The sequence below is a fragment of the Rhinolophus sinicus genome, chromosome 18 (genome assembly GCF_057876585.1).
Source record: "Rhinolophus sinicus isolate RSI-liver-muscle chromosome 18, RSI-T2T, whole genome shotgun sequence".
In the NCBI taxonomy this organism is placed as follows: Eukaryota; Metazoa; Chordata; class Mammalia; order Chiroptera; family Rhinolophidae; genus Rhinolophus; species Rhinolophus sinicus.
In genome coordinates, this window is record NC_142518.1 from 115,638,441 (window position 1) to 115,666,270 (window position 27,830).

At 44.4% G+C, this 27,830-nt stretch overlaps 1 protein-coding gene across 2 annotated transcripts; it reads right to left on the reverse strand.

Moving 5' to 3' along the window:
• Positions 1-3,172: 3,172 nt before the first annotated feature.
• On the reverse strand, positions 3,173-27,661 carry SNX12 (sorting nexin 12). 2 transcript variants are annotated; one of them, XM_074324269.2, is made up of 6 exons: positions 27,504-27,661; positions 26,029-26,170; positions 10,737-11,695; positions 5,912-6,007; positions 5,238-5,362; positions 3,173-4,856 (listed from the first exon to the last, which is right to left on the reverse strand). In XM_074324269.2, the coding sequence occupies exons 3-6, from the start codon at positions 10,887-10,889 to the stop codon at positions 4,754-4,756; spliced, it is 477 nt and encodes a 158-aa protein (XP_074180370.1). In that variant the 5' UTR covers positions 10,890-11,695; positions 26,029-26,170; positions 27,504-27,661; the 3' UTR covers positions 3,173-4,753. The 2 variants fall into 2 exon arrangements, with proteins under 2 accessions (XP_074180370.1, XP_019603560.1); XM_019748001.3 differs by having other exon boundaries at positions 10,725-11,695; positions 27,504-27,656.
• Between the last annotated feature and the right edge of the window lie 169 nt (positions 27,662-27,830).

Sequence of the window (27,830 nt, forward strand, 5' to 3'; positions counted from 1 at the left end):
CTTAGTCAAATCTCTTCATTTTATAGTTGAGAAAATAGGCCTGGAGTGGTGAAGCAATTTGCCTGCCTAAGGAGCCCGATACCACAGAGAGCTCCAGAACCCAGCCGGCTATACCAGACCTATTATTCTTTCTACTTCTTTTCAGATCTTCCTGAGTCTTCATTCTGATGACATATTAGGAAATAAGTCTTATAAGTATCAGACACCTCTATATTTAAACTTTAGAAAAACGCACAACAAAATATATATATCCCTCCATGAGCACAGATGATCAAAAGTTGACTGTATTTGGACAAAACACATTGGTATGATAATAGCAGTATATTTTCTTGAAAATATACAAATTTCTGTGAATCTAACAATTTTATTGCTCACTTTAGAACTACTGTTTTATCCAATTTCTGATTGTTCTTCAATTGGCACTACCTCTCAATCCTTTACTTTCAGTTTCTCTATATCAAGTAGTTGGTTATCTACTGTATACAAACACTTAAAACCACCAGAGGAAGTACCTAAAGGAAGCCTGCCTTGATTTAAAGAATCCTTTTGTAATGTCAATAATTACCCCACTTGGTTTGTTTTGTAAGGAATGAGTTTTCTGTTCTCAAAAGCATAGATAGAAAGATAGAGCTAGATAGACAGATGATACAAGGAAGAAAATAAAATTAAAATAGGGAGCAATTTTGTACAAACAAGGCAAAGCAATAATAAGAATGAGGGGTGGGGGTGGTTGGGAAGGGAGTGGCAGAGAACCACAACCTAAATTAGTCACAAAGCGTTTATATTTTAAAAGTGAACTTGAATACTGCCAGGTATAAATGGACTAACAGCCACCTAACCTTCAGGCTATAATTAAAGTGGGGTCCAGTTTTAGATTCCATGACACGTCAGGACCTTGGAGAGATTTCAGAATAATAAAGGTAAATGGGTTCATAATGAGCCAAGTGAGAAAAATTAGAACTATTATTGTGTCTGAGACGACTAGGAGTGACTCAACAGTCCTCAAGGATATGAAGAAATAGCCGTTTCTGTGAGCAGCTGGTCTGGATTCCACAGCAGAAAGTGGTTTTACATAAATTATTACAATATATATTTGAAAATAGAAGTGTTTTGCTTAGGATAGCTCACCCAACAAAAACCCAGAAAGTCTGAATGCTGTCCATCTGTCCCACCCTTTACTTGCTCAAGTTCTTATCTCAAAGAATGGGTCAAAGTATAGATAAGGCATCTTTGGAATGTGAACATTTAGACTTCTGGGTCTGCTACTATGTTCAGAATTCGTTGCTAACCTGTTCCCTAGGTCCCAGTGTAAGGGTGTAAGGTTGAGCGCTTTCACGCTATGGGGAAAGGGAATTAATTAGCAGTAAACACCTAGATGCACGCATGAACTTGAATTCCTCATAAAACTATGTTTTCTCCTCAGTGTTGATGGGTAAAAAGACTTGGATTGAGCGTTCTTTTGGGACCCCATTACTGTGCTAATGGCCAATTTGACTCCAAAGAAAGGGAATTTACCTGATTTTTAAAAAAAAGACTGGACATATAGTTAGATGTGCCTGGATGTCATGCAGGGACTCGCCTCGTGCTCCCTGCACCAGAACGCAGGATGAGGCCTAAAAGGAACACCCACGGAGCCATGGGTAGGGGGTTCATACCACTATGTTCTCGCTGGCGGCTGGGTTGGAGCCACAGGAAGCAGGCTCCATAAGATGCGTGACGGGCCCGTCTGCTTCTCTGCCACCCAACCAACCCACCCACCCCCTAGCTCAGCCACGGGCAGTTATATCAGTGACTAATGGCTAACCGGTTACAGCTGATGGCCAACGAGTCACAGCTGATGGCCATCTACTACCTGAGCCAGCACCTTTCCACATGAGGCTGAGAGCCTGGAAACTGCTCTCTGGGACTCTGTCCCCGCACTGGACCTCTTATTTTGTGCCTAGCATTTTCTCGTCTTGTATAGACATCTCCTGAACTAAGGTGTAAGAAGTAGTAAGGTCATGAAAAAATAGAATGTAATCATGTTTTTATTTGTACCATGACCACCCACCCTGTCCCCAGCCCAGGTTTCAGTAGAAGGCTGGGCACATAGGAGGTTATTAATTAGTACTTGTTAAATGAGGATCATCTCTCCAACATTTTGTTGATATTTTCTTATAGCTGCTTTTCTAGTTATTCTCTCATTATCTAATACTGCTGCCTATGAAGTTTGCATTTCTCTCATGACTCCTCATATCTCACAGAAACATCTATTCTCCCTATCCCGTCAGACATCTTTAGTTATGTAATTCCCGAACTACCCAAACCTTTTTTTTTTTTAAAGAAGGCAAAGCTCACAGTGGCCCATGCGGGGATCGAACTGGCAACCTTGGTATTATCAGCAGCACACTCTAACTCTATGAACAACTGAGCTAACTGGCCACCCCTACCCAAACCTCTTAAAGTCCCCAATTCTACCCCACTCCTCTACTTAACCCAAGTATAGTTAAGTCACCTTAGTTCAGGTTTTGACCATGTCACTTTCCATCCCTTCTTCCCATGCTCAACGACATGATCAAAACTAGTTTTGACTTCCCACGCGACCAGACTCTTCCTTCATCTCATTCCAAACCTCTCCCCAAAACCCACCTTGTGTAGTGAGCCATTTCAGAACACATTGGGCAGGTGAAAATACCCACCCATCGAAAGTTCTGAGTTGACTCACTTTTCTGCCTGCATCAAAGCCATTCGAAAGAAACAGATTTTACCTCAATGGAGGTAAAAAGCCTAGTAAAGAAAGAGTGTTTGTAGGTGGTGTGTGGGTGTCTTGGTACAGGGACGCAAGTGCATACGTTGTTTATGTAACATACAGCACAGGTACACAGACACACACTAAATCCATTCTGCCCAAACTGGCACAAGCTCACAAGCTTACAAGCCAAATCTGCTAAATCCAACGCAAACTGCAGGTACTGAGCCCTACAGCTACTTGCTACAAGTGCATTATCTGTGTGACAAAGTCAACTGCCAGTTGCAAGGACAGGTAAAGAGCACTACAGGCAGCTAGGGTTCTGCTTTCTTTAGAAATTTAAGTGCAAAACTGACTTACCACCTCAGGACATTGACCATGTTGTATGATTTCTTCACAATACCCAGCATATCCTAGACCCTAAAAAGTACAGGACAACAGAGGCGTGCTTCACAGTGGTTTAATATGAACAGAGTTGTATATGACATTGTCTGACAGAAGAATGGTCTGCTGAATCAAAGCCCCGAGTCAGGATATATACACAGCAGAAATGGGGCCTCAGGCTCTCAGCACTTATGCACAATCAAAGAAGGAATCTCTAAAAAAAGTAACAGAGGAGAGAAATCCAAAAGGCAGCAACGACAGCAACGTTGGGGAGGTGGGAAAGGGAGCAGAGCCTCTCTCTAGGGGCTGCTCAGCCCCTGGCACAAGCCAGACTCAGCAGCGGGACCGCTGATCTGGGTCAGGGAACATCAACACTTACGTGGAGTCCAAACCCACATGCTAGTCTGTCCGGTCCTAGTCTGTCCCATGAGGATGTGGTCCTATCAGAATCGGTAATCCTTTGCCCCAAGACCCTGGGTAGAGAACTGCAATCCTTCCATGGGAGGGAGGCTAAGCAGAGCCCCACTTCTGACCTGCCTCCAGAGTTAGCTTGCTCCCATCCTACCACTTGGACCAGGTGACGGGCCCCAGCAAACCAACCACTACCTCCCGGACAAGGCCAGGAAAGTTGGCAGCCTCAAGAAGCTGCCTGAGACTGCAAGGCCTGGGAAATCCATAGCCAGCTGCTAGCCCTAGCTCAGCGCCGGGGACAATGCTGGAGTTCCATGGGAAACATGTGCGGTCAGTCCTGTAACCCCAGGGAGCCCTGCTGTGTGGTTTGCGCATGTGCTTCTGCCCTGTGGCAGCACTAAGTGAGAGGGCGGAAGGGAGAACGGAAGTACCTAGAAAGCAACCCAGTCCCACCTTCAGGGAGCTGCCCCCAGCCCTCAAGCCACCAACTGCAAAGCTAACCATAGGTAGCCAGGGCTTGGGGAGGGGGAACTGCAGGCTCAGACTGACTCACCTGCTGGGAGCCCTACTGCCTTGGGGCTTCCTTCTGACTCGGAGGCAGCCATGACGGGGAGCCCAGAAAACCCACACACCCTGCTCCACATGACAGACTGCTCAGACTCTAGGAGGGTTACTGCCATGAAAAGCATCAAGGGAGAGAGAAAGTAACAAAGGAAAACTCTTGACAAAACTGGGAGCAGGCCTAGAGAAACCAAGAAGAGATTTTGTGTCTCTACCACCCTCCCAAGAAGGAAAAAGTTCATGCAGGTAGGAAAGGCAGGGTTTTTCCCTGCTCATCGTTCCTGGTTAAACCTAAGAGTAAGAAAAATCCCCTGGACTCGCGGCATCGGTTCGTAGCCAAGTGCCTTGCCAGCACCAGGCCCGCCCCCCACCCCCAGCTTTGCCTCCTGGTACGGGTAAACCCCAAGAAACTGCCTTCCAGCACAGTCCTCCCACCCACCCCCCAACCCCAAGCAAAGGGCATCTGCCTGTGGTTTCCCGCCCCTCCTCAGAGAGAAGGACCCCAGCACAGAGCCCACGGTGTAGTCAGGTACCAAGGAATACAATGGTAGACAGCGTGTCAGACCAGGGGATGGGCAGCCGACTTCAGATCAAACAGAGAGAGAGGCTTAGTGTAAAAACCAATGTTATTTCAGCAGGAGAGCAGAGGGCAAGTGGGGAGAGGGGCTCCTACTGGCGCACCTTCCCGGGGACGTAGCTCCTGTCAATGGCCTCCTCCTGCAGGAACATGTGTAGGCAGCGTTCGTTCTGAGCGAGTGGGTGCCCAGCGATTCTGTAAAGAGGTCAACATGGTTAGCAGGAGCATTCGAGATCAAGGGGAACTCGCAGAGGGACGGGGCTATAGACAGAGGAGGAAGGGCAAGGTCAGCCCTGAGGTCCAAGCAAGCAGAGGACATGGGCAGGGCATCACGTCGACGGTGACAAGGCAGCAGAGAAGGCGGCTCAAGAGGCGAGGAGGGAGAGCCCTGGACACACCCAACCTGCAGCACCTTCCCAGCTTCTGCTCAAAGGAGTGGAGTCCGACTGTCCAGTCCACCCATCACACAATCGGCACCACGTCATGTCCCCCATTACGGAAGAGGTGACAGACGAAACACACAGGAGGCCCCTGCCGGGCAAAGGAGCAAGAGCAGCCCCCAGCACCCTGGCTTACTTGTTAATAAACTGTTCGAGGCCCTGCCTCCTTTCTTCGATGAACGACTCCTCAAAGATCCCTTCGTCGCCTCGAAAAGGGAGCTGCCGCTTCAAGGCCTTCCCAGGCAGTGGTGGTACTACAATCTGCAGGCAGACGCAAAATGGCAGCCACTCGGGAGAGCTGACAAGGGAGGTGGGGGTAAAGCCTTGTGCACCTCATTTCCTAAGGCACACGGGCCACAGTCCCACAGCCAGCAACTTGCAAGAACTAACCATAAGAACAGTCAGGACGGCCCCGGGCAAGGGTCAAACCGACTGTTTCTGTGGGAGGATAGGCTCACCATCTCAAAAGACAGGAAGAAACTGCAAACGCTCCTCACTCTCGTTAACACTCCACCACCACCCCAGACCCAAGCTGGGCCTCTCCTCACACTGTACCTCCCATGCTTAGCACCTCAACGAGTTAAGCTGTATGCCTGTACTAGCCACTAAGTCGAGTCATACTTTTTCTTGAACTTACCACCACTTTCAAGTTCCAAAGGTTCTCACCCACACACAATATACTGGGACTTGGTAGGCAGACTGTGCTCGGCCTCTCCGTCGCCTTACAGATTTTATAGATCTGCTCTTATGCCCTGTCAGCCCATGTAGCTGTCCTCCTCCAAGGGGGCCACACCGGGAGCGGAGCCGTACCTTACTATCTCGCTCCAGCTCATTTTTGAGCCATTCAAAGTCACTGTAGCGCCGCCGTACACAGGACTCCTTCAGCTTGAAGATAGGCAGGTTTGTCTACAGGGAAGGAACAAGGAGAGAAGAGACGTGGTAAGGAACGTTCAGCCTGTGGTGGCCGCCTGTCAGAACCACATGGACAGGTCCCAGTGAAGTAGCTCCTACAACCCTTCAAAACACCACCAGGTGAATACCAGTCCTTACCACATCCAGCCTTGTCGCAGTTCATTGAAAGTCACTTGCTGCTTAGAATGCTTCCTACAAATAGACTTGAAGTTGTATGTAAGTATGTATGTACAAGGGTTTTCACTGCATTTTATTATTTGTAGTAATAAATGTCCATCAACAGATAATTGCTTAAATAAATATGGGGCGCTTGTACAGTAGAATACTATTCAACTGTGAAAAGAATGTGAAAGATATATACGTGCCAGTTTAGAAATATATTAAGCATTAAAATCAGAACAGTACAGAATAGCTCGCCTCCATTTGTTTTTCAAAAGGGGTATGTTTATGTGTACATATTTATGAATATTTATGGAAAGGTACTGGTAACAGTGACTGACTTTGGAGAAAAAGATTAGAGAACTGGGAAGAGTGGGAGGGTCACATTTTTCATTGGACAATTTCAGTTTATCATGTGCCTGTATTACATTTTTAATTGAAAAGTGAATTTAAGTTCCCTGTAAAGGAGAGATAAGCGCCTCCAAGGTATGGCTCTCTCTGCTTTTCCTGTCCAAATCCCCTCCATTCTACAAATGCCAGCTCACGTCCCATTTCCTCCAGGAAATCTTTCCCAACAAACACCAGCTTAATTTATTGGTCTCCCTCTCCTCTGACCGCCTATGAGAGTTAGACTGTAGTATTGCCCTGACCACTATTGTTTTATGCATCCTGTTGAGTCTTGCTGCCTAACTAAACTATAATGTCACTGCCATCACTACTTCTGCATCACCCTAGATGCACACTATGCAAGCTACTCAATAAATACTCAGTTGATTCACAGAGGCCCTTTGTATCTGTTTACCCTCTCCTTATCCAGAAAGTGGAGCAGAAATAGCAATTAGGTTAGGTTGGCTTAGCGTAGCTCACTCCCTGATATAAACCAGCCGATTCCCACATCTTAATCACTGATCATTTTCCCAAGACTCTAATGGCAACATGAATCCCCAACAAACAAAAAGCCCTTATCCTCGCTCTTGTCTATGAGTTCTAAACAGAAATGGCTAACCACATGTATTACTGCTGACTGTACTTCCCACCAGCCAATTTGGGAACTAGTCCCTCTCCTTTCTCCACAGCAGGGCAGGAATGGAACCTCTAGGAGCTGTGCTAGAGCTTCACACAGTCCTCTCTACATCACACTTCGTAGTCCTAAAGTCTGGAAAGTGTCTTGTCAGGATCCAAGTCTAAGTCATCAGAAGCCCAATAACTGGTCAACTTACATTAGTTACAATTCTACCTGGGACTGAGGTCCAAGGAATGTCAGTGGGTTGAAGTGGAGTAAGCTACATGTAAAGTAATACTTTATTATCTAAACTGTTCCTTATAATAAGAAACTGAAAACAGTGGTTTCTTCCGAAAGAGGAACCTCTGGAGGGCACAGGGAGGGAGACTTAAATTTTTACAGTATGTCTTTTTTGTACCTTTTGAATTTTGTATACTTGTATGTATTAACTATTCAAGAAAAAGCATTACAGAAAACGTTCTCGGAATCCTGCAAGAAATACATATGTGTATCAAATCGTCACATTGCCCACCTTAAACTTACACAATGTTACATGTCAATTATCTCGCAATAAAGCTGGGGGAAATAATCCTACAAGAAAAAAAGCCCTTCAGTCTCATCTGATTCTAGATTTCCACCACAGTTCATTACAAATACTGTGATCCCCAAACAGTAGAACCTTAACTAGTTGGCTTTTACAGAAGCCAACAGAAGGATCAAGGAAAGAAAAAAATGCTGAGTGGTTTCTTCCAAGACACAAGAAAACCACCCACCGCCATTCTGTAAACTTCCTCCTTTGACTCAGATTATTTCCCTACCCCCACAGGATGCTGACAGTTAATGGCCTTTCATCTCAGCACCTACTGTGTTGCCCTGAAAATAAGACCTAGCTGGACAATCAGCTCCATCTAATGTGTCTTTTGGAGCAAACATTAATGTAAGACCCAGTCTCATTTTACTATAAGACCAGGTATAATACAATATAATACCCAGTCTTATTTTACTATAGGACCAAGTATAATACAATATAATATAATATAATATAATATAATATAATATAATATAATAATGGGTCTTACATTAATTTTTGCTCCAAAACATGCATTAGAGCTGACTGTCCGGCTTGGTCTTATTTTCGGGGAAACACGGTAGCCATCTAAGGAAGGGGGCTACTATGTATTAGGACAGTCTCCCAGCTCCAACCTACAGATCACCTGAGGAAGACAGGATTGTGTAGTACAAGATATAGAGTCCTTGGGCTCTGACTAACACAAAGTCAAGGAAAAGGAGAGAAGAAGCAAAGTTCAAGTCCAAAGGACAACTGACATTTGAAAATTTCCATACACATCATGTGAAGTCACCAGGACACCTCTCCAGACTCCTCATTTCTTGGGGGGGATGGGAGGGGGAGAATTCTTTCCTGAGCAAAATGAAAGAGAACAGCTTCAGAAATAGCTATTGCACAAAGAAAAAAAGTCAAGAGGCGTCTGCTTCTGCTATTCACAATGCCTGACGCCCAAAGCCCATTCTCTGAATCTCATGCTCCCTATAAGGCCTACTGTGACCACTTAAAGCAATTTAAAACTAAACGATTTTCACCAGTTTTTCCGAACATAGTTGAACAAAAGTGTTAAAAGCCTATATAGGTATATCCATGTATGAACATAAACAATACAAATGAACTCCAAACCCACAGAACCAGGAACTGCCACCAGCCCTGTCATCACTATGCAATTGGAAATTGTGGAAAGGACTGATGAAAAGCCTAGTGGGCAGAAAAATTCTGTACGCTTCAGTTTTGCAACTAAGCATAGCCAGAGAGGCTGAAGTGTAGTGGAAAGAGTATGATGGGCTTTGGAGTCAGACAGGCCTGGGTTCAAACCCCAGCCCCGCCACTCATTAGCTTCGTGTACTTGGGCAAGTTCGTGAAACTGGATTCCTCTTCAGTTTCCTACCTGTAAAATGGTATTTTTCTAAGGGTTTAAAAACTAAAACCTGGTTCAGTGCCTGGCACACAGCGGTCACTGTTATCAGAATGCCTGAAGTAGAGCGTGATCTCATTCATAATCCCTAAGGCCCTTGGGTAGTGTCCCCAAAGCCCCCACAGCGGAGTCCTTACACTGAACAAGTTATGGCCAGTCCTCCCCAGGTAATTACATTCTGTACCACTAACTGTTCCCAGCCTTTATGATATTTTGAGGGCTCTAACTTCCATTCTTCCCCAAAGAGATGATTTCAAGTAGTTCTTATCTATGTAGGTGAGTTTTTCTCATTTTTTCCTATTCGCTTTTCTTTCTTCAGTTTGGGCTTTGCCAAACATGGAATTTGGAGGCCATCATTTCGCAATTAGATTTCAATGCCCAGGGAGGAGCACATGCTCTCATTCATTCATTCAAAAATGAAAGCACATACAGTCTTTTAGGTCTTCAAATGCTGTTTGAGCAGCATGCTGTCCACAGAGAATATTCTGGCCCTCTAGTCTGAGAAGAAAACATAAGGAAAATTAGAAAATGGTTCTCAAACTTTTTTGCCCATAACCACTTCGACTGGGCAAGAGAACCTGCAAACCACGTACGCTGTCTGCACATTCCATCCTTGCATTGTGGACTAAGAACTAGAGAATAAAGTCCTCTGAAGTGTACACTGAAGAAGCCACTCCTGGGGCAGTCCTGAAATGTCATATACTAAAGTAACCAGAGACCAGGGTCTAAATCCAAATGGTTAATCTAGGACAGAAAGGGCCAGTGGTCATTCATATACAGCAAACCCAAATGAGAGCCAATAAATACTGAAATAAGCATTCTGGACACTTGGAATCTAAAGGAGAAGCACAGGATGAGAGAGCAGCGACTGACAATTCACCAATCACAGTGGAAGGCCTGGTTTCACAGTGAGACACAGCGTGTGGTACCCGAGAAAACCTAAGCAGAAAACACTTCTCTCCTTCAGATGCTAATTCCACATCAGTCTGGGAAGCACTCAGTCTCCAGGAGACTCCCTTTCTGATTTCGCTCCACCGAGCCCACTGTCTGCCTTTCCTGGAGTCTACCTTCCTTCCCTTTAATCAGGCTTTGCCTAACTCCATCATCCTAGGGAGGGAGACCCCCTCGGAAGAAGCCGGGCCGGGCCTTCCTGGCCTCTTCACAGTGACTTCCCACCACCCAGTTTAGTGAGGGGCCCCGGCGACATCTCGCCTCGGCTTTCCATGCCCCAGCCCTCTCCCCACTTTCCCTTCACTCCTTCTGGTGTGACCACTAGTTCCTTGAATTCCGTCCTCCGATCTTCTCCATCGTCCCCACCCTATCAGGCTTCACTTCTTGCTCACGGGGACTTGTTTGCTCTCACCCGGTCTGATGTCCCCCTCAGGAGTTTTCTGTACCCTCGGCCCACAACCCCGTCTGCAGACCTCTCCCCAAACCTATTCAGCCCCGAACCCCCAAAGGACCCCTTCAAGCGTCTCCACTGTTCGTCGCTCCTGTGGCAACCCCCCGCCCTTCCCGGCCCGTCGCCAGGTCCTCCCTCAGCTGTCTCCCTCACCCCGTGACTCACCCGCATGCGAACCTCATAGGTGGTGAAGCGCGCGCGGCCCACGCCCACCGTCTGTGGATTAAAGATGTCGATCTCCAGGAAGTTACTTGGCGGCCCGTAAGCGTCAGTCAGGTCCTGCGGCTTCGAGTTAAGGCGCCGAGTGTCAGCTACGGCCGTGTCCGACATCTTTCCGAAGGAGAGACCGAGGCCGGGACCGGGGAAGGGGGGGTGGGGGACAGAGGCCGGAGGCAGGAGCGCGCGCGACCCCTCCCGCTTGCAAAATAGCCAGCCAACCTACAGACTGCGGCGCCGCGCACGCGCGCCCACGCACGCACGCACGCGCACGCAGGCGCCCCGGCCTCGGGCCCGGCACCCTGTATAGCGGCCACGCTGACGGCTGGGAGTCCCGTACCACGAGGCCTCATGCAGGCTTCCGGGCGGTGCTTGTGGCTGCCCCGGAGCCTGCATCCCCGTACGTGCCCCCCGTATCCCGGGAAGCACTCCAGCGGGATCCGCCAATCGCTGCTCCTCAACCCAAGAGACTGTCTTACACCGTGTAGCAGTCAGCAGTGGGCACTGCCCTGCGCGCTGGTTCCTACAGCGATAGGCCGAAGCCCCGGGACCTGAATAAGTCAGGGTTTGCGCGAAAACAGAAGAGTGGCCTCCGGAGGGTGAGGTTCCAACAATGGCACTGAGAACCTAGAACGCAGCCCTGCCACTCGTGCCACTGATACTTTTAATTCATTCCATACGCAACTGAGCACTGAGTGAGCATTGTACGGTGCCACGAAAGCAGTGAGGATACCGTAACAAAGATGACTTCTCATTCTCACGTCTTGGGAAAATGTGGGCATATCTTCATCCACGTGTGGCCTCATAAAAGTGAAGCCAAGGTGTACTCAAATCCAGAAAACTGAGGGCATTTACTTCATACCTTCTATCTCGACTCTGCAGAGCTCCATACTTGGCACTACTCTGAGGTTACCTGCAGCCTGTAATGGAGATAGAATATATGTCTGCGTGAGAATGTCTATAGAAACATGAATATATGACTAATTTACACATGGCCCACATGAGAGGTAGTTTTAAGTCATCCTTTTTCCCTCCCCACACCAGCCTTCTGCTAAAAAAAAAAAAAAAGAAACATATATCCCATATCACTGATGGCTGAAATTCTTTCAACAGAGTACAAGGCTCTATAATTTCGGAATTAAGTTATTTAATTCCATATAACCAATATCTACCAAGCAACTACTTATGTGCCAGGCACCATACTAAATACTAAAGCCCTAGATTTGAATAAGAGAGTCACGACCCTCAAGGAGTTAACACTGTAGAAAGAGAGACAGGTACATAAAATGAATATAATGTGACAAATACAAAATAAACGAATGTTCAAAGCAGCACATAGGATATGAATAACTGGAAGAATTAGGGAAGGCTTCCTGGAGGAGAAAACATCTGAGTTTGACAGACGTGAAAACACGTAAAGGACAAATAGGAGAGGAAATGGGGAAATGTAATGTTTTGCAGAGGGAATAACATATGCAAAGTCATCCTGGTAAGATACAGCATGATATTTTTAAGCAATTATCAATTCTGACAGAATATGTAATAGAAGTGCTTAGAGAGACAGGCTGGCTGGAGATGGGCAGATGAAGGTGACCCTTCTATATTAAGCTCTGGCTTTATGATGTAGACCACTGAAGCATCTTCAACAGGAAGAAGCCATGATCAGATCTGTGATTTACAAGGATTATTTTGCAGGCAACGTGGAAGATACATTTGAGTCGAATGTAACTAACCATGACAGTATCGCCAATAACACTTGGAGCCAGGTGGTGTGGTGGGAATGGAGAAAAGGGAAGAGATGGGACTGAGATGGAAGAACTAAAGTAGATAGGACTTGAATCTGATTAGATACAGTGGCAGTATAGTATAGGGCTAAAGAGTGGGAGTGATGCACTTAGGCTGCCTGGGTTTAAAAGCCCTACTTCCTAGTTGTGTAACTGTGACCAAGTTACCCAAACAGTTTCCCTCATCTGTAAAATGGAAATGATAACACTAAAACCTACCTCTGGAGCTTTTGCGAGAATTCAGTGAAATAAAATATGTGCAAATAGTAAAGGTTCAGTAACTATTCGCTATTATTGTTACTTGAGGGGAGAAGGAGGACATTGAAAATGACTCCTAGTTTTTCGATTTTGGTAACTAGGTGGATGCTGGTACCACCAAGCAACATAGGAATTACAGAAAGAAGAGTGACTTTGGGAGGGAAGACAATGAGCTCAGTTTGGAGAAATCTGAGATGTCTGTAGGACATCCAGGTGGAGATGTCCAGCAGGCAGCTGGAAATACTGGCCCGGAGCTCTAGGGTGTGACCAGGGTTAGATAGAGATTTGAGAGTCATCAGCATGTGTGGAAGCAAGAATGTGAAGAGGCAAGCAGAGATTTCAAATTGTTGAAGGCAGGCAGGGTTGCTGAGAGTGTAGATCAGCTCAGTTGGTTGGAGCGTGGTGCTGATGGCACCAAAGTTGCCAGTTCGATCCCTGCGTGGGTCACTGTCAGCTGCACCCTCCTTAAAAAAAAAAAGCAAAACCCTGTGACCTCAAGAAACTTGTAATACTGGTTGTCTCTGGAGAGCAGAACCAGAGAACAGCAGTCAGGGACAGTAGGGAGAATTTGTTTTCATTTTCTTCTCATTTAAGTACTTTTATATTTTAAAAACAGTTTTACTGTTATTGATCAAAACTTTTGACTCAAAAATTTCACTTCCAATAATTTACCCTGAGAAAATAATCAGATACTCACATAAAGATACCTGAATATGGATCTTATCTTTACAAGTAAATAATTGTTCATTTTATACAATGGAATATTTTTGTAGCCACTTTTTTCTCATTTGTGAATTTGTTTATATGAGAAGTCTTACAGAGGAGTACTGGGTTCTCTACTTTACGGACGTTGTATCTCAGTCACTTCCATCATAAAATTCAGTCTCTTGTGTAAATGGCCAAATTCAGGATTCTCCTATGTGTCCATTTAAAATAATGTTCTATGCTCACTGATGTGGAATGATGCCCATACAAAAGTGAAAAAAGCTGGTAAAAATATAATATGATACCATTTGTATTATTGAACATGATATATCCACATACAATAATTTTTAAAGACTAGATGGATATAAATCAACATGTTAGCAGTGGTTACCTCTGTGGTGCGGTTTCAGTTGGATTTTATGTTTTTGTTTAGGATTTTTTAAATAATGAACGTATGTTTTTTTTTAATTAAAGAAATAAAACTATTTCCCTTTGAGAAAAGAAAATTAAAGGACAGGGCCAGGAAGAGAAGCCTGTGGAGGAGAGCAGGAAGGAGTGGTCAAGGAAGGAGAAAGAGAACCAGGAGACAAGAATGAGCTGAAGGGGAGGAATAAAAAATGTTTCCAAACGGAGCAAGTAGGTGGTTAACAGTGTTTTAATACAGTAGAACAGTCAAGTAAGATAAGGCCTGAGTGACGTCCACTAGATTTGACAATGACCTAAATGAGAACAGTTTCAGTAGAGCACTAGAGATAGAACCCAGATGGCAGGACACCGAGAACTAAATCGGGGCAGAAGTGGAAACATTTAGTAGAGACTGTTCTTTTGAGAAGCTTGCCTAAGACAGGAGTGTTGTAGCTAGTGGGCAATGCAGTGTCAAAGAAGGATTTGTTTGTTTGTTAGAGTGTTTACAGCTGGGGGCGGTGGGGGGATTTCATGGAAAGTGAGAAGTTGAATATACAGGTAAGTAAAGGGGTAAGGCTTAAAATCAAATAGCCCTGAGGGAATTGTGCAAGTTAAATTCACAATGAGGTGTGAAGGGTTTTTTTTAAAGAGAAAAATGTGACAGGGTGGAGAGAGGAGAGTAGAGGGTACTGGGCTAATTAAATCCTTTGCAGTAATAACAGTGACAGCTGTTACCAGCTGGTGTGTGCACACACACACACACACACACACACACACACACACACACCTTTTGCTCTTCACGAGAGGCAAAGAGCTTCACAGTTACCAAGTGATATTGGGCAAGGCAGAGTTATCCTTTGTAGCTCAATTATCACACCAAAAAAAAAAAAAAAGAATAGCTGACTCAAATCTCTTGGCAAACAAACAGGTAACATCAGAACTTGATGTGAGCAATGCCCATCTTCCTTGACCACGTTCATCTTTGTCCAAAGGCGTCCAGAGTGAGAAAAAAATCTAAGAGAGAGGTTTAGGATCCTAACATTGGAAGGAATCTCGTTAGTTCATCCTCCTGCCTGCAGGCAATACTGTACCTTAAACAGACAGCTATCCATCTTCCTGCCCTTACATTTTTCCAAAGGAGATTGCACAAGCTCCGACTCAACGACTCAACGTTATGCAACCACACTGACAAGAACTTCTTTCTAGTCTCCATGCCGACTATCCTGCGGAAACGGCAAATCAAAAGCCCCTATAATCTGGGGTGTTTTGTGTTCCTGGGAACAGGGGTCTGGAACTGCAGGGAGGGAGGAAGGGAGGGCGTGAGTGTCAAAGAGGTAATGCAGTGAGGAAAAGCAGAGAGCAGGCTATATTCCAGGGAATGTGGACCCAGACTTTAGCTGCCCTTCTACGGAGCACACTCTCTTTCCGTACCATCAGTGACCTCCCCTTCTTGAAGTTCATCTAAACCCCAATTTCATCTGGCACCTCCGTTGGGCTAGTCTCTACTTTACATCCCTTGTGAGCTGTCCTGTGGTACCCTCCCTATGTTGAGGAAGTGTCCTTTAAATACTCAACTTGTCTACTTCAGTTGGTCATTTGTCCTTATTTTCCTAAAGTGTCTCTGGATCACCTAGGGGTGAGGGGGATCTGGGAAAAAGTGGTGTGGCCTAAGTGTGTGTGTATGCATGTTTATTGGAGGTTGCCACAGACCTAACTCTTTAGCTGACAAGAGGCTGGCCTCCAACTTCCATACAGGTGCTAGTTAATTATATAGTGACTTATCCAGCAATAGTTAGACCTAGAAAGATAATGTTGCAATTAGCCAGCCTTCCTCCCTTAATAATGGCTAACATTCATTGAACAATGACTGGGTGCCAGACACTCTTTTAAGCAGTTTACATTTTTTTACCTCGGTTAATCCTCAAACCCATCTTATGACATCGGTGCTGTTTTTATATCTGCATTTTACTGATGAGGCACAGACAGATCAAGCAACTTGCCCCAAGTCACACAGCTAATAAGCGATAAGCCAGGATCTGAACACGGACAGTCTGGTTTTGGAGCCTAGGTTTTTAAGCTGCCTCTCAAAGAAGATTCTTTTAGCCCTGTATGCCACCATAAAGGGAGTAAGATGGGAAATATATATTAGAAAAGGAAATAGGAGAGAAAGACACCCCCTCAAGAGTGCGTATGGTAGAATTGGGTGGAAGATCACTAAGGACTGCTCAGTAACATTCTCGTGTAAGCCTCCTAGACGTTCTTCCTCTCCTTGGTCTGCAGCCTCAAACCTTTTGTGTTGAATTCTATCTTCTTAACAACTATGAGAACTTCAAGCCTATTTAATTTCAGCCCATCCTTGAAAGCCCAGTGCGGGTCCCACCTCCTCCATAAAAGCTCCATATCCATCCAGCCTACAGTAATCTGTACATTATGTTTGTTGACAGCTTTATTGTCTGCAGTGTTCATCTGGCTCTGACTCGCATTCTTAGGTAGCCTCGTGTGCATTTAAGTCTCATCTTACCAACCATACTGTAACCTCCTGATGGGAAGAGAGTAAGACTTCTATTCCTCTTTCATCTTGCATTGCCCATAATGCCTAGCGTGGTGTATTGCAAATACCAGGCTCTCAGTAAATATTTGTTGGTTGACTGATGGATTGAAAAAGGTCAGAGACTACATCAAATCTTGGTTAACCCCCACATTATGTAGTGAAGAACTATGCACTCAATGTGTACTCAATAAACATTAATAATGATGACAAAATCATTCAAAACGTCTTTATGGGGTTTCTACAGTGTATAGAGAATGGTGCTGTGGGGGCACACGTGAAACAGAAGGCACAGCTTTTCCCTTTGAAGAGCTTCTCTTAGTCTTACTGTTTCAGCGTACACTCTTTTCTCGGAGTTCCTGCTGCCTTTGAAATCAGAACTAGTCATCACGCAATTGTTTTCTCCCCCATTTTGTGAGCTCCTTGAAGGAAATGGCTAGCACTGTGCTGGGAACATAAGAATCACAGAATTGAAAGGGACTTAGCGTTTTCCCTATTGTCAGGCTTCCCACCAATGCAAGGATCCCTTTTGCAACAGCTCTGACCCTGCTCTTGTTTCATTATATGCTCCCAGTACCACAAATAAACTGAAATAGGAATCACAGGATGAAGGGTAGATTCAGGGGCTAGATGATGAGTTGAATTTTGAGTACATGCAGTTTAACACGATTGTTAGGCCAACAGGTATAGACAAACAGCTGAAATTCAAGTCTCAATCTCAGGAGAGAGGTCAGGGCTGAAGATAAAGACTTGGAAGTCTTGGGCGTGGAAGTGGTAGTTGAAACACTAAGATTGAGTAAGACTGCCAAGGACAAGAGAAAAAAGGAGCCAAGGACAAAGTCTCTGAGAATTCCTCTACTTGGAAAATGAGAGATAAAATCAATGAGGTGAAAGAACGGGAAGACAAAGGAATTTTAAGGAGAGGTTGGTCAGAGACAGAGGAGGATGGAGCAAGGAAGTCGAGAGGATAAGAATGAGAAAAAGTTACTTGGTCTGGTGATTGATTAAGAAGTCACACCTCTGATGATCTTGGAGAGAACAGTCTCAGTGAAGAAGAGTCTGTTTTTCCTTACTCCCGTTCCCCCTAATGCCTAGCACAATGCCTGGCTCAATACATATTTATTTGCTGAATAAGTGAATGAATGGATGGACGAATTGTAGTTCCTGCCCCAAAACAAGGAGGTAATGGGGAAAAAGGGGGAAATAAACAAAGTAGCCTTCTTTTTCCTCTGAAGCAAGAAGGGAATATGGGTGATAATACAGAGAAATATTCAGGTGAAAAAGAAAGATGTAGAGGGTTATGATTTGCCCCCAAAATATGAAGTAAGCTCATCTGAGACTCTATCACGGGTTCCATAATATCACAGGTTCCATTCTCGGTTTGATGGAATAAACTCTCAATAGATAACAACTAACAACTATAAACACTGGACAAAATGCGCACACGCACGCACACACACACACACACACACACACACACACCTACGTGAAAGCTCCAGAGAGTGAATAAAAGCAGGAGGGTATTAGAGGGAGGTTGGGACTTGGAATTCAGGATCATCACGGGGTAAGTTTCCCATTTTTATGGCTTTAGCCTGCGGGCAGGCTGCCGTCACTAGCCACACCACTAAAACTGTATTAGGAAACCCTAATCTTTTTAGCCTGAAGAACTAGAGGACAGGGCCTGGAGCAACCACAGTCTCTAGAAAGTGAGGGGATATCTCAGAAAGAGATCCTGAGAAAAGGAGCCCTAAATTATTTCTATAAATTCTTCCCAAGCCTTCTCCTGAACCACGCATGCATTGGGCACAGGCAAATCAGCTTCCATCTAAGACTGAAAGAATGGAACTGAGATTTGAACTGCCACCCATCACAGACAAGGCAGAGTTTTCAGTTTTAATCTAACCAAGTTAATTGCCCACTGAAACAAATACCTCCACACTCTTCAGAGCAATGTAATAGGATCCAAAGTTTCCACAACAATGTCCAGGAAACCCTCTAAAATTATTCAGTATGTGAAGAGTCAGGAAAATGTGACCCACTCTCAAGGGGAAAGACGATGAAGGGAGGCCAACCCTGAGATGATGATGATGCTCAGTGAGGAGAGAAAAACACCCCAGGGATGAATGAAATGATAGGAAACCTCAGCAGAGAAATGGAAAATATAACAAAGAACTAAACGGAAATTCTAGAACTGAAAAACACAATATCTGAAATTTTTAAATAACTGAGAAAAGAGTCAATGAACTCGAATATATAGCAATAAAAAGTACCCAATCTGAAAAAGAGGGAGAAAGGATTGCACAAAATGAACAGAGCCTCACAGACTTGTGGGACAATGTTAGAGGTCTAAAATATGTGTAAATTGAGTCCCTGAAGGGGGAGGAGAATGGGGTCGGAAACATCATTGGAAGAAATAATGGCTGAACACTTCCCGAATGTGGTGAAAGGTATACATTTACAGATTCAAGCTCAGCAAAGCCCAAACAGGATAAATATGAAGAAAACTGCACCTATGTGTAGTACAGTCAAATTGCTGAGAACCAAAGATCAACAGAAAATCCTGAAAGCCGCAAGAACAAAGCAACACATTACAAATAATGATTCAAATAGCAATGGACTTTTCCCAGAAACGATGCTAGAAGACAGCAGAAAAACATCTCCAAATTGCTGGGGAAATAATCACTGTCAACCCAGAATCCTACATTCAATAAAAATATTCTTTAAGAATGAAGGCAAAATAAAGATGTTTTCAGATAAAAGAGGGTCTCTCTCTCATGCTCATAACCTTTATTCATGCTGTTCCCTCTGTCTGGAACAGTCTGGCCTCCAGTCTTCAGCTTGCTAACTCCTATTCATCCTGGTCTAAGTTAGATGCCCCTTTTTGATTGCCTATTGCCCCCCTCCCCGATTTGAGGGCGGCAATTGCCCCACCTATTGCCCCCTCCCTGATTTCCCCAACCTTAGGATTTACCGTGCTGTATGAAATTGCTTGTTTGATTGCTTGTGAAATTCACAAGAGTACAGGCTCCATGAAGGCAAGCATTTCGTTTTTCTTATTGGTGTATTTACAGTGCCTGGCATATAATGGGCACTCAATTAATATTTACTGAATGGAGGAAAGAATTCTGACTCCAACGTGTTTTCTTCTCTCTACTACACCAGGCTGTCATCAGGGAGATGGACATCTTGACACTGCTGTAAGATTCACTACTACTGTACTCTCTTAAACTGTTTGGAGAAATCTATTGTTTTCTGAAAAACTGCAGCTTTCATTGAACTATCATTTTCCTGTGATTACATGGCTAATTACTGTTTGGGGACAATCTACTTAACAGAGATCCTTGGCAATTAATGCTGCGAAAATCCTCATTTTAATACTTCAAGGTAAATGGCTAGCAATATGGAAATGATTAAACTATGGTACAGCAAACTGATAGAATATTAGGTAGGCACTAAAATTATATTTATGAACCTGTGTGACCATTTAAAAACATCCTTACATGTTAAGTGGGGAAAAAATATAAAATTAAACACATAGTGTGATTACAACAATTTTTTTTTGTTTTTAAATCTATGTAGAAGGAAAAAATAATACTGGAAAGAAATGGAGCAAGTTATTAACCGTAGTTTTCACTGGGTGATGGAACTAGGAGTACTTTTAATTTTCTTCTGTATTTTACAATTTTTCTTTAATAAGCATGCATCATTCCTATAGTGGGCAGTGGAGACTTTATTTTTTAAAGGTTTAAAATAGAAGGTCTCAGCATAGGTAGGAGTCCCCTGGTACACCAGAACCATAATCACAAGTAGCACCGGACTGTATTTAAGTCTCTTTTCTCTTTAACTTATATCTTAATGGCCTGATACCGTTTATGGATTAACTGAGTACATGGCTTTGTTGAAGGATGCTGTAAGAATGACCTCAGGAAAATAAGGGGATCAGCAGTGGAAACTGCCAGAGGCGGAGGGAGAAAGAGACTAAGCAGAGAGATCAGACAAAGTAAACATTAAAGAACAGGAAATGGGAGGGGGAGGGAAAGACAAGAGGATAGGTGGTATACTTTCACACAGAGGCGCCCATATGTAAAAGAGGAGCTAGTCATGGATTTTAAGAATGGGCATAGCTAGCATATTTTTCATGTGATTTTATTATTGTCTGTATTAAGTGTGCCTTTGTGCCTCGTGCCTATTTCTCCTAGGGGGCGGGTTGTGTATTTCTTCAGCTCTTATGTGCTGTCATATCTGCCTGATGCTGCCAGAGAAGATCAACTGGACACTAGATCTGGACATTGTGGAGCCTACTCGGGGAGCCAGTTGCATAACCACGTGCCTATCTATGTGAGTTATAGATTTAGCAGGCTATGTGGGACAATGAGGAACCTTCGGAGTGATAAAGGGGATTTGGATGGGGATTCAAGAGTCCCAGAGGCATTAATGGTAAACAAGAAAGCAGATAAGTTTTCTTTGGGTTTAAACCCCATTTATGACACACAACTGGACTAACTGAACAATGCTGGCTCGTAGCCAAGACCGTTTTCATTAGATGCGTATACTATTCTGTTCACTTTGTGTACTACCTCTGTCTCCTTGAAGCTTTTACTGGGCCAGTGGGATGACTGAGAGGGGATTTTAGTTTCTTAAATGTCAAGTGAGGGTGTTGGGATTAGAAACGAATTTCGACACGGTCTGGTTTGAGTACAGTCATTTCCCAGAAAGACAGGCTTTCCAGCAACCTTGTTTTTTCCGTATGACAATCCATCTTTTAACCCTTCGGGAATCCAGGAACAAGGAGACTTAACCTTTAAAAGAAGGACATGTAAAAGGACCAATACAAGATCTTAGCGTCATCTATTGTCTTTAGAGGGTGGGGACAATTGTCTTAGAGCTCCTGATGTCATTTGTAGTATAAAAGACTGTGGCTTCCATTACCCTATGCTAGAGTCTTGCACCATCCAACACAGGAGCCACTAGCCACACGTGACCAAATTTTAATTCATTTAATTGAAATGAAATGAAAACTTCAGCTCCTCAGTTGCCTGGACACATTTCAAATACTCAACAGGCACGTGTGGTTAGTGACTACCGAACTGGACAGTGCAGATAAGGAACGTTTAAATCAGCACAGAAAGTTCTATTGGATAGCACTGTAAATTTAGGATAGTTACCTGGGACAGGCATCTCTGCATCTGCCTGTAAAGTGACTTATTGTTTCTTACTTCAGGTTGTCTCTTTGCATTAATGTGCTCAGAGTGATACGGAGAAGTTGAAGCAGTTAAGCAGACATATTAGCCCGCTGGCCTCCCCTCCCCCGCATACACAGATAAGAATTCTCCTTTAGGGAAAGGCTAAATAAAATGTGCTGTATTCATTAAATGGAATGGAATGCAGCAGTTAAAGGGGATGAACTAGATATATCAATAAGGATAGATCTCAACAACATTTTTGTGTGAAAAAAAGGCCAGTTGCTGCATGTAATCATTTACTGCACACAAAACAACTCTACATTTTTCCTATGTAAGAGTATTTTTTTAAAAAGGTCTGGAAGAACACATACCAAACTCATGACCATGGTAACTTCAGGGACGGGGCGGGGGGCGGGGGGGGGGGAAGGTAAGTGGGAGAAGGGACCAATGGGACTTTCAGCTTTTTTGGCCATGTTCTCAATTTGTAAAGGAAAATATAGTCACATGTTACGTGTGTAATTACAATTATTAAAACAGGACTCAAGTTTACATACACAATATGACTATAAATATGAAAAATTATGGTGGTGGAAAAATACGAGAAGGCCACAAAAACCCTGACGATAGTTGTGTTAGGGGATTGTGGATAACTATTTTGTTCTATTTCTCTGGTTTTGAAAGCGTTTTTGTTTTGTGGCTATAATGTTAATACAATAAAAATTTTTAAATAACAAATGAATCACCTTTATGCCGCTGACATAGTATTATCAGTATGAGGTGTAGTTAAGAGGCAGTTGGCTCTGGTATATAATTAGCGCCAGAAGTAACGGCTTAACATCATTTCTGTAAAAATGTTTAATGGTCCTTGGTGACAGTCTCCAAAATTCAATTTTTCAGTATAAAACCCCGTTCTGCAGCTAATTCCTACTGGCAAGCACCCTGGGACCCTACAGTTCCTAAAACCAGACGTTCCATTGGAATATTTACAAGACTTCTCTGCCTATGCCCAGGCCACGTGACTGCTTATGGGCTTTGAAAGTTGTTCAGATCAAAAATCCCTCCTCTGTGGTGCGGAACTCAGATCCAAAGGCCGTTTGCTTCCTAGGGGAAATGTGGCTTCACCTGCACCCTACCTCCACGGGGATATGAGGTGAACTTCCACGCAGGCAACCATGCTGGTCAGGCTTCTCAACTTTCAAGCCAGAATATTAACCCTGTCACCCAAACACCTGTTCGTCTGGCTTCCAAAACATATGGCTCCTGCCTCAGTCAACAACAGAGCTTACCGACACTTCTGGCCTTCATGAGACAGTAAGTGCAGTCAGTCTCTGAGGTCCTGTCAAAAGCCTGGCTGTGAGAAGACATATTTATGCAATATATTGTAAGGGACGTTCTATCCACCCACTCCTTTAGGTGGCATTTTAAGTTGTGTCTTCAGATCAAGTCAGAACACCAGAAGGTTACGTGCCTGCGCCATATTAGCTCTGCCCCTGCAGAATGCTTTACTGTTACACCCTTGGCTTTCGGCCAGGGTAGTTACAAGAAAGTAATATGAAAATCTCTTCTGTGTGCGTTAGGAGGCTGTTACTGAGGACACTGTCCCTCATGTTAATCCCACAGAGAGACTTCTTATGGAATTTGGTGCCAGCAATGGACCATTAGGTAGCTGTTAAAAATTATAATTCTGGAAGACTAAATATGAAAATGTGTTTATGATATGTTCGTTGAAAAAAACAGAACACAAAATGGCATATAGACTCTAATTGCAGCCATGGAAAATTATTTGTGTCTGTGGACGAGGACTGAAAGCTGATACGGAAAGATGAAAAGTGTATGAGGGCAACAGGATTCGAAATGTTTTGTTTTTTTCCAGACAATTTTGTTTGCTAGAGCCTAGTCTTTTCAATTGGGGGAAAAAGGAATTTCGTGACAGGAAAAATCTGTCTCTCTTGAGGAATTGCTGTGTATTTTTCTTTCTGTTAACAAGAATTGTGGATTTTACTGTGCTCCCCCTTTCCTCTGCCTGCCCCAAAAGGTGAATTTAATTCCCTCTTCCTTGCCATGCTTCTGATGTTCTATTTCTATAATCTTATGAGATTTGTACTCTTTTTTTTTTTGGTAAAGTGCCTCTAATCCCTTCTAGAAAGAGGCAAAACGTAAAGCATTTCCCCCCGTTTAAAAGTTATACACAGTCATAGTAAGTTGGAAAACTATAAGAAAGTTAAAAGAACAAAAGATAACCACTGTTAACACTTTTTGGCATTTCTCCCTATCTTTTCTCAGTGTGTTTTAAACAAGATTATGAGCATTTGCTCTTTTTATGTAATTTTCAGATATGTTTTTATGTATTCGAAACTTTCTGGTAAATATCACGCCAGGAGGACTTGCACACCAGCATCCAATTTATGTGGGTGTGAAGTGAAAGCTCCAGGCTGCCTAAGGACTAAAGGGCAATCTGGGGTCTTGTGTCCCACATGGAAGACCACAGGAGATAGGGTTTTAGAGCTAGCACAGACTTAGAGACCATCTACCACTACATTCTCACTTTACAACCGAAGGCACCAAAGCCGGAGGAGGTGACCTGACTTGTGTAGGCTCTGGAGTCACACTGCCTGGATTTGTCACTCTGCCCCTAACACTTAGTAACTCTGGATCTTAGGCAGGTCCCTTCACAACCTCTCTAAGCTGCATGTTCCTATGTGAAAGGAAAACAGTAACAGCATTTAGCTTGCATACTTATTGTGTGGATTCGTGTAAAGCACTTAGCACAATGCCTAACAAAAAAAAAACTCAAGAAATGTTACTTATTAATACTAGTGTAATTTTATCTTTATGCAACCAGTCAGTGACAGCTAGGGCAAGGACTCAGATCTCCTGACTCAATCTAATGCCTTTTTCACTGCATCGGACTGACTTCCAGGGTCCGGGAAGGACTGAATGTTGCACTGAACTTCACAGTGGTGCCAGCTCAGATATACTTGAGGCTAAGCCTGCCGACTTCAGTCTGGGCTGCACTTGACGTGAAAGCACCTAGCCCGGGGTCTGGAAAATTGTAAGCTTATAAGGAATGTTTACTAACTGAAAAGATGTTTTAAAACAACAACTGAGTTGGGAGGGTGCTACTGGCTTCGAAGAGAAGGACTAGAAATCTTTCACAGAAACACAGAAGGAAGGACTTAGGGAAGAAGGCGACTAAAAATACGTATGTTTAGACACGTCTGTGAAGATCCGGGACAAGTAGAGCGGGTGCTTTCTGAGACTCCTTGAACTTTTTCATTGCTCTGTTTGTTAACCTTCACATCTTTCCATGTAGTTATTAGCAAAAATCCTATGCAAACCCTAGGTGGGGGGGGGGGGAGTGTGTGTTTTTCAGAGCTGGGCAGGGAAGGAAAGAAGTGGGGAAATGTCTATCTTGATTCAAATTAATAAAGCCGGTTTGGCAGCAGGCTTGGGGGGGTGGCACCCAGGTAGAAGAGTGGGTGGTGGCAGCGAAAGAGGCCAGAAGAACCAAAGCCCTTCAGGAGGAAAAAACAAGTGGTGAGTGGGGAGCCAGTTGAGACCATCAACTCTGGGATCGCAACTGGGAAAAAGGCCTGTGCCCCCCATATCCTGCCGTATCTGTTCATAATTTATGACTACAGTGGGTTTCCAGGGGCTCCCTGCTAGACCTCTTCTATTTTCAAAAGCGACCCTGCGAACTCTCTCTCTTGACTAATGTATATTCTAACACTCCGACGGTAATAAGATGAATAACCCTGACCTCTCTAGGTGCATGCTTTAAAGATGTGCTGTTTTCACCCCTCCACCGCTCCTTTAGCTCACCCTCCTAAATCATCTGGTCCTGTGGTTCCTGGGCATTTTTCTCTGTCCGGGTTACAAGGTATACTCTCATCTTAACAGTAAAAGCTCAATAAGCGTTTGTTGATTGCAGAGTTTATCATCTACTTAGGGAGACCAAAATGCCCTCATGCAATGAAAAGCTATGTAACCACAAGCACAAAATTAAAGAATACAAACTGAGTTCACACAGGTTCAGGAGATGCCGAGTAGATAAGTGATCTCTCAGGTCGGACTAGTCGGGGAAAGTTTCCAAGAGCATGTAAGTTTTGAGCACTGAATTGGAAATTTAAGGAGGTGATGGACGTGAGTTGGTGGAAAGGTGGACCTTTCCAAACAAATGCACAAAGGGAGACAATGCAAGATATGATTCAAGCCAGGACAGGTGCCTGCCCCACCCACCCTGCCCTTTCCCTGTCTCAGAGGCTCTGTGTGAACTGCCACCACACCTGTTCAGTTAGCAGAGAGCCCCCTGTGACCTTGTACCCACCAGGTCTCTTCTCTATCAAAGTCACCATTCACGCAGCACTTACCAGGTACTCCAGGCTGTGCTGCGGGAGGAAGAGGCGCTCGCAGGAAATGGCTGCCAGGCATTGTGAACAACTGCGTCCCGTCTCTCTAGTCTGGACCTCAGATAGGAGGAGTACATGGTCCACGACAGATGGAGGACCAATCCTGTTGGAGTAGAAGGAGACAGGAATATGAAGAAGCAACGTGGTCATGTTACCGTGAGCAGACTAGTATCACTTTGAAGGCCCGATGTGCTGCCGCCTCTGAAAAATCCTGCGTTGTATGGAAAGCCTTCCTGACAGGAGGAAGACCTGCTCACCACAGAGCGACACTGCAAATGGTGTAGCACCAGGCGCTCTATAGACACGTTAAATTATAGACCCACCCCCAGGAGCTTGCCGTCTAACAGGAAAATTGGGGCTAGATAGGCAGAACATACACATCACACATTTCTTAAAAAGCTGTCAAATGTACAAGTGCAATGTCATTCAATTCCTGATCCCACTCATTCGACCAACGTTTACTGAATATCTTCCATGTGATCCCAAGTTGAGAAAGGCAGAAAAGGGGATGGTATTTCCAAGAAATCATGTGAAATTCTGACTTGTTGGAACTTAGTGTGCCCAGTGAAAGATGAAGCAAGAAAGGTGGGAAGTGGCCCGACTCTGACGATACCTGCGTACCTTGCTAGGGAGGTTGAACTTTAGCACATAGGCAATGGGGGACATCAAAGGAAGTTTTAAGGAGGGAAACTGTATGATCACATGGCCGTGAAAATGATCCCAGTTCTGCCTCCTAGCTGTGTGACTTTGGGCAAGTCACGACATCTCTTAGCATTAGTGTCTTCGTCTACAACGTGGGGTTAATGGTCGTACCCATCTCACAGGGTTGATTTGAGGAGTAAATGAGCTTGTGTGTAGGTAAGGCAATGGGCCCAGCGTCTGGCATATAATAGGCGCTCCGTACATTTTAGCTGTTATTATCAGGAAGGTTTCTCAGAAAGGTAACTTTCTTGGTAGCACCAAACATACAGTGCAGGGGGGGGGAGGTAAAGACTGATGGCAGGAGGTCTGATTAAGATGACACTGAAATTTAATCCGGTGACAAATCAGATCCTGAAAAGGGATTTGGATGTGGGAAGCTAGAGAGAAGAAAAGGTGAGGGGGGTCTAGCTAGGGAGACTGGGTAGATCAGGACACCCATTTAGCAAATTCAGACCTAAGGGTAGCCAGCGGATAGGGGTGTGGGTGCAGAAACACAGCGATGAGTTCAGTTTGGGACCTGTTGAATGAGAAAGGCAACGCAAAGATGGGAAACTGGAGGACATCAGTATTGAGGGAGAAACCAGAAGAGCCAGTGGAGAAAACTGATTGGTCAGCGGCCACACAGTCAGTTTGAACTGCGTCTGGAGGATGGAGAGAGGTGGGGGTACACTATCATCAGCTAACCTTTGGTTTATGTTAGGCAAGCCTGCCACCCAACTCCCCAACATGCTTACAGCTGTTTTCTCGTCAGTTCTTTGCTTCTTGCTTCTCGGTTTTCTCCCTTTTGTAGAGACCGCGTTGTTGTTTGTTGTTTATTTTCCTTTCGCCCTCTCTTAACTGAGAGGGAAAGTTCTAGCATCTCTCAACACGATCACCTAGGATACCCCGAATCGCAAGGAAGGGGGTGGGGAGGGGGTCAAGAGAGGGGTGGAGAGGGGATGGGAAAGACCATGAAGCAGGACGGGAAATGTAGTCCTCAAGCGTGAGCGATATGGCACGACTGAAAAGAACTCGGTTTCCCAACTGGCTCTCCAGGCGCGTGCGCAGATGGCTGCCCCGGC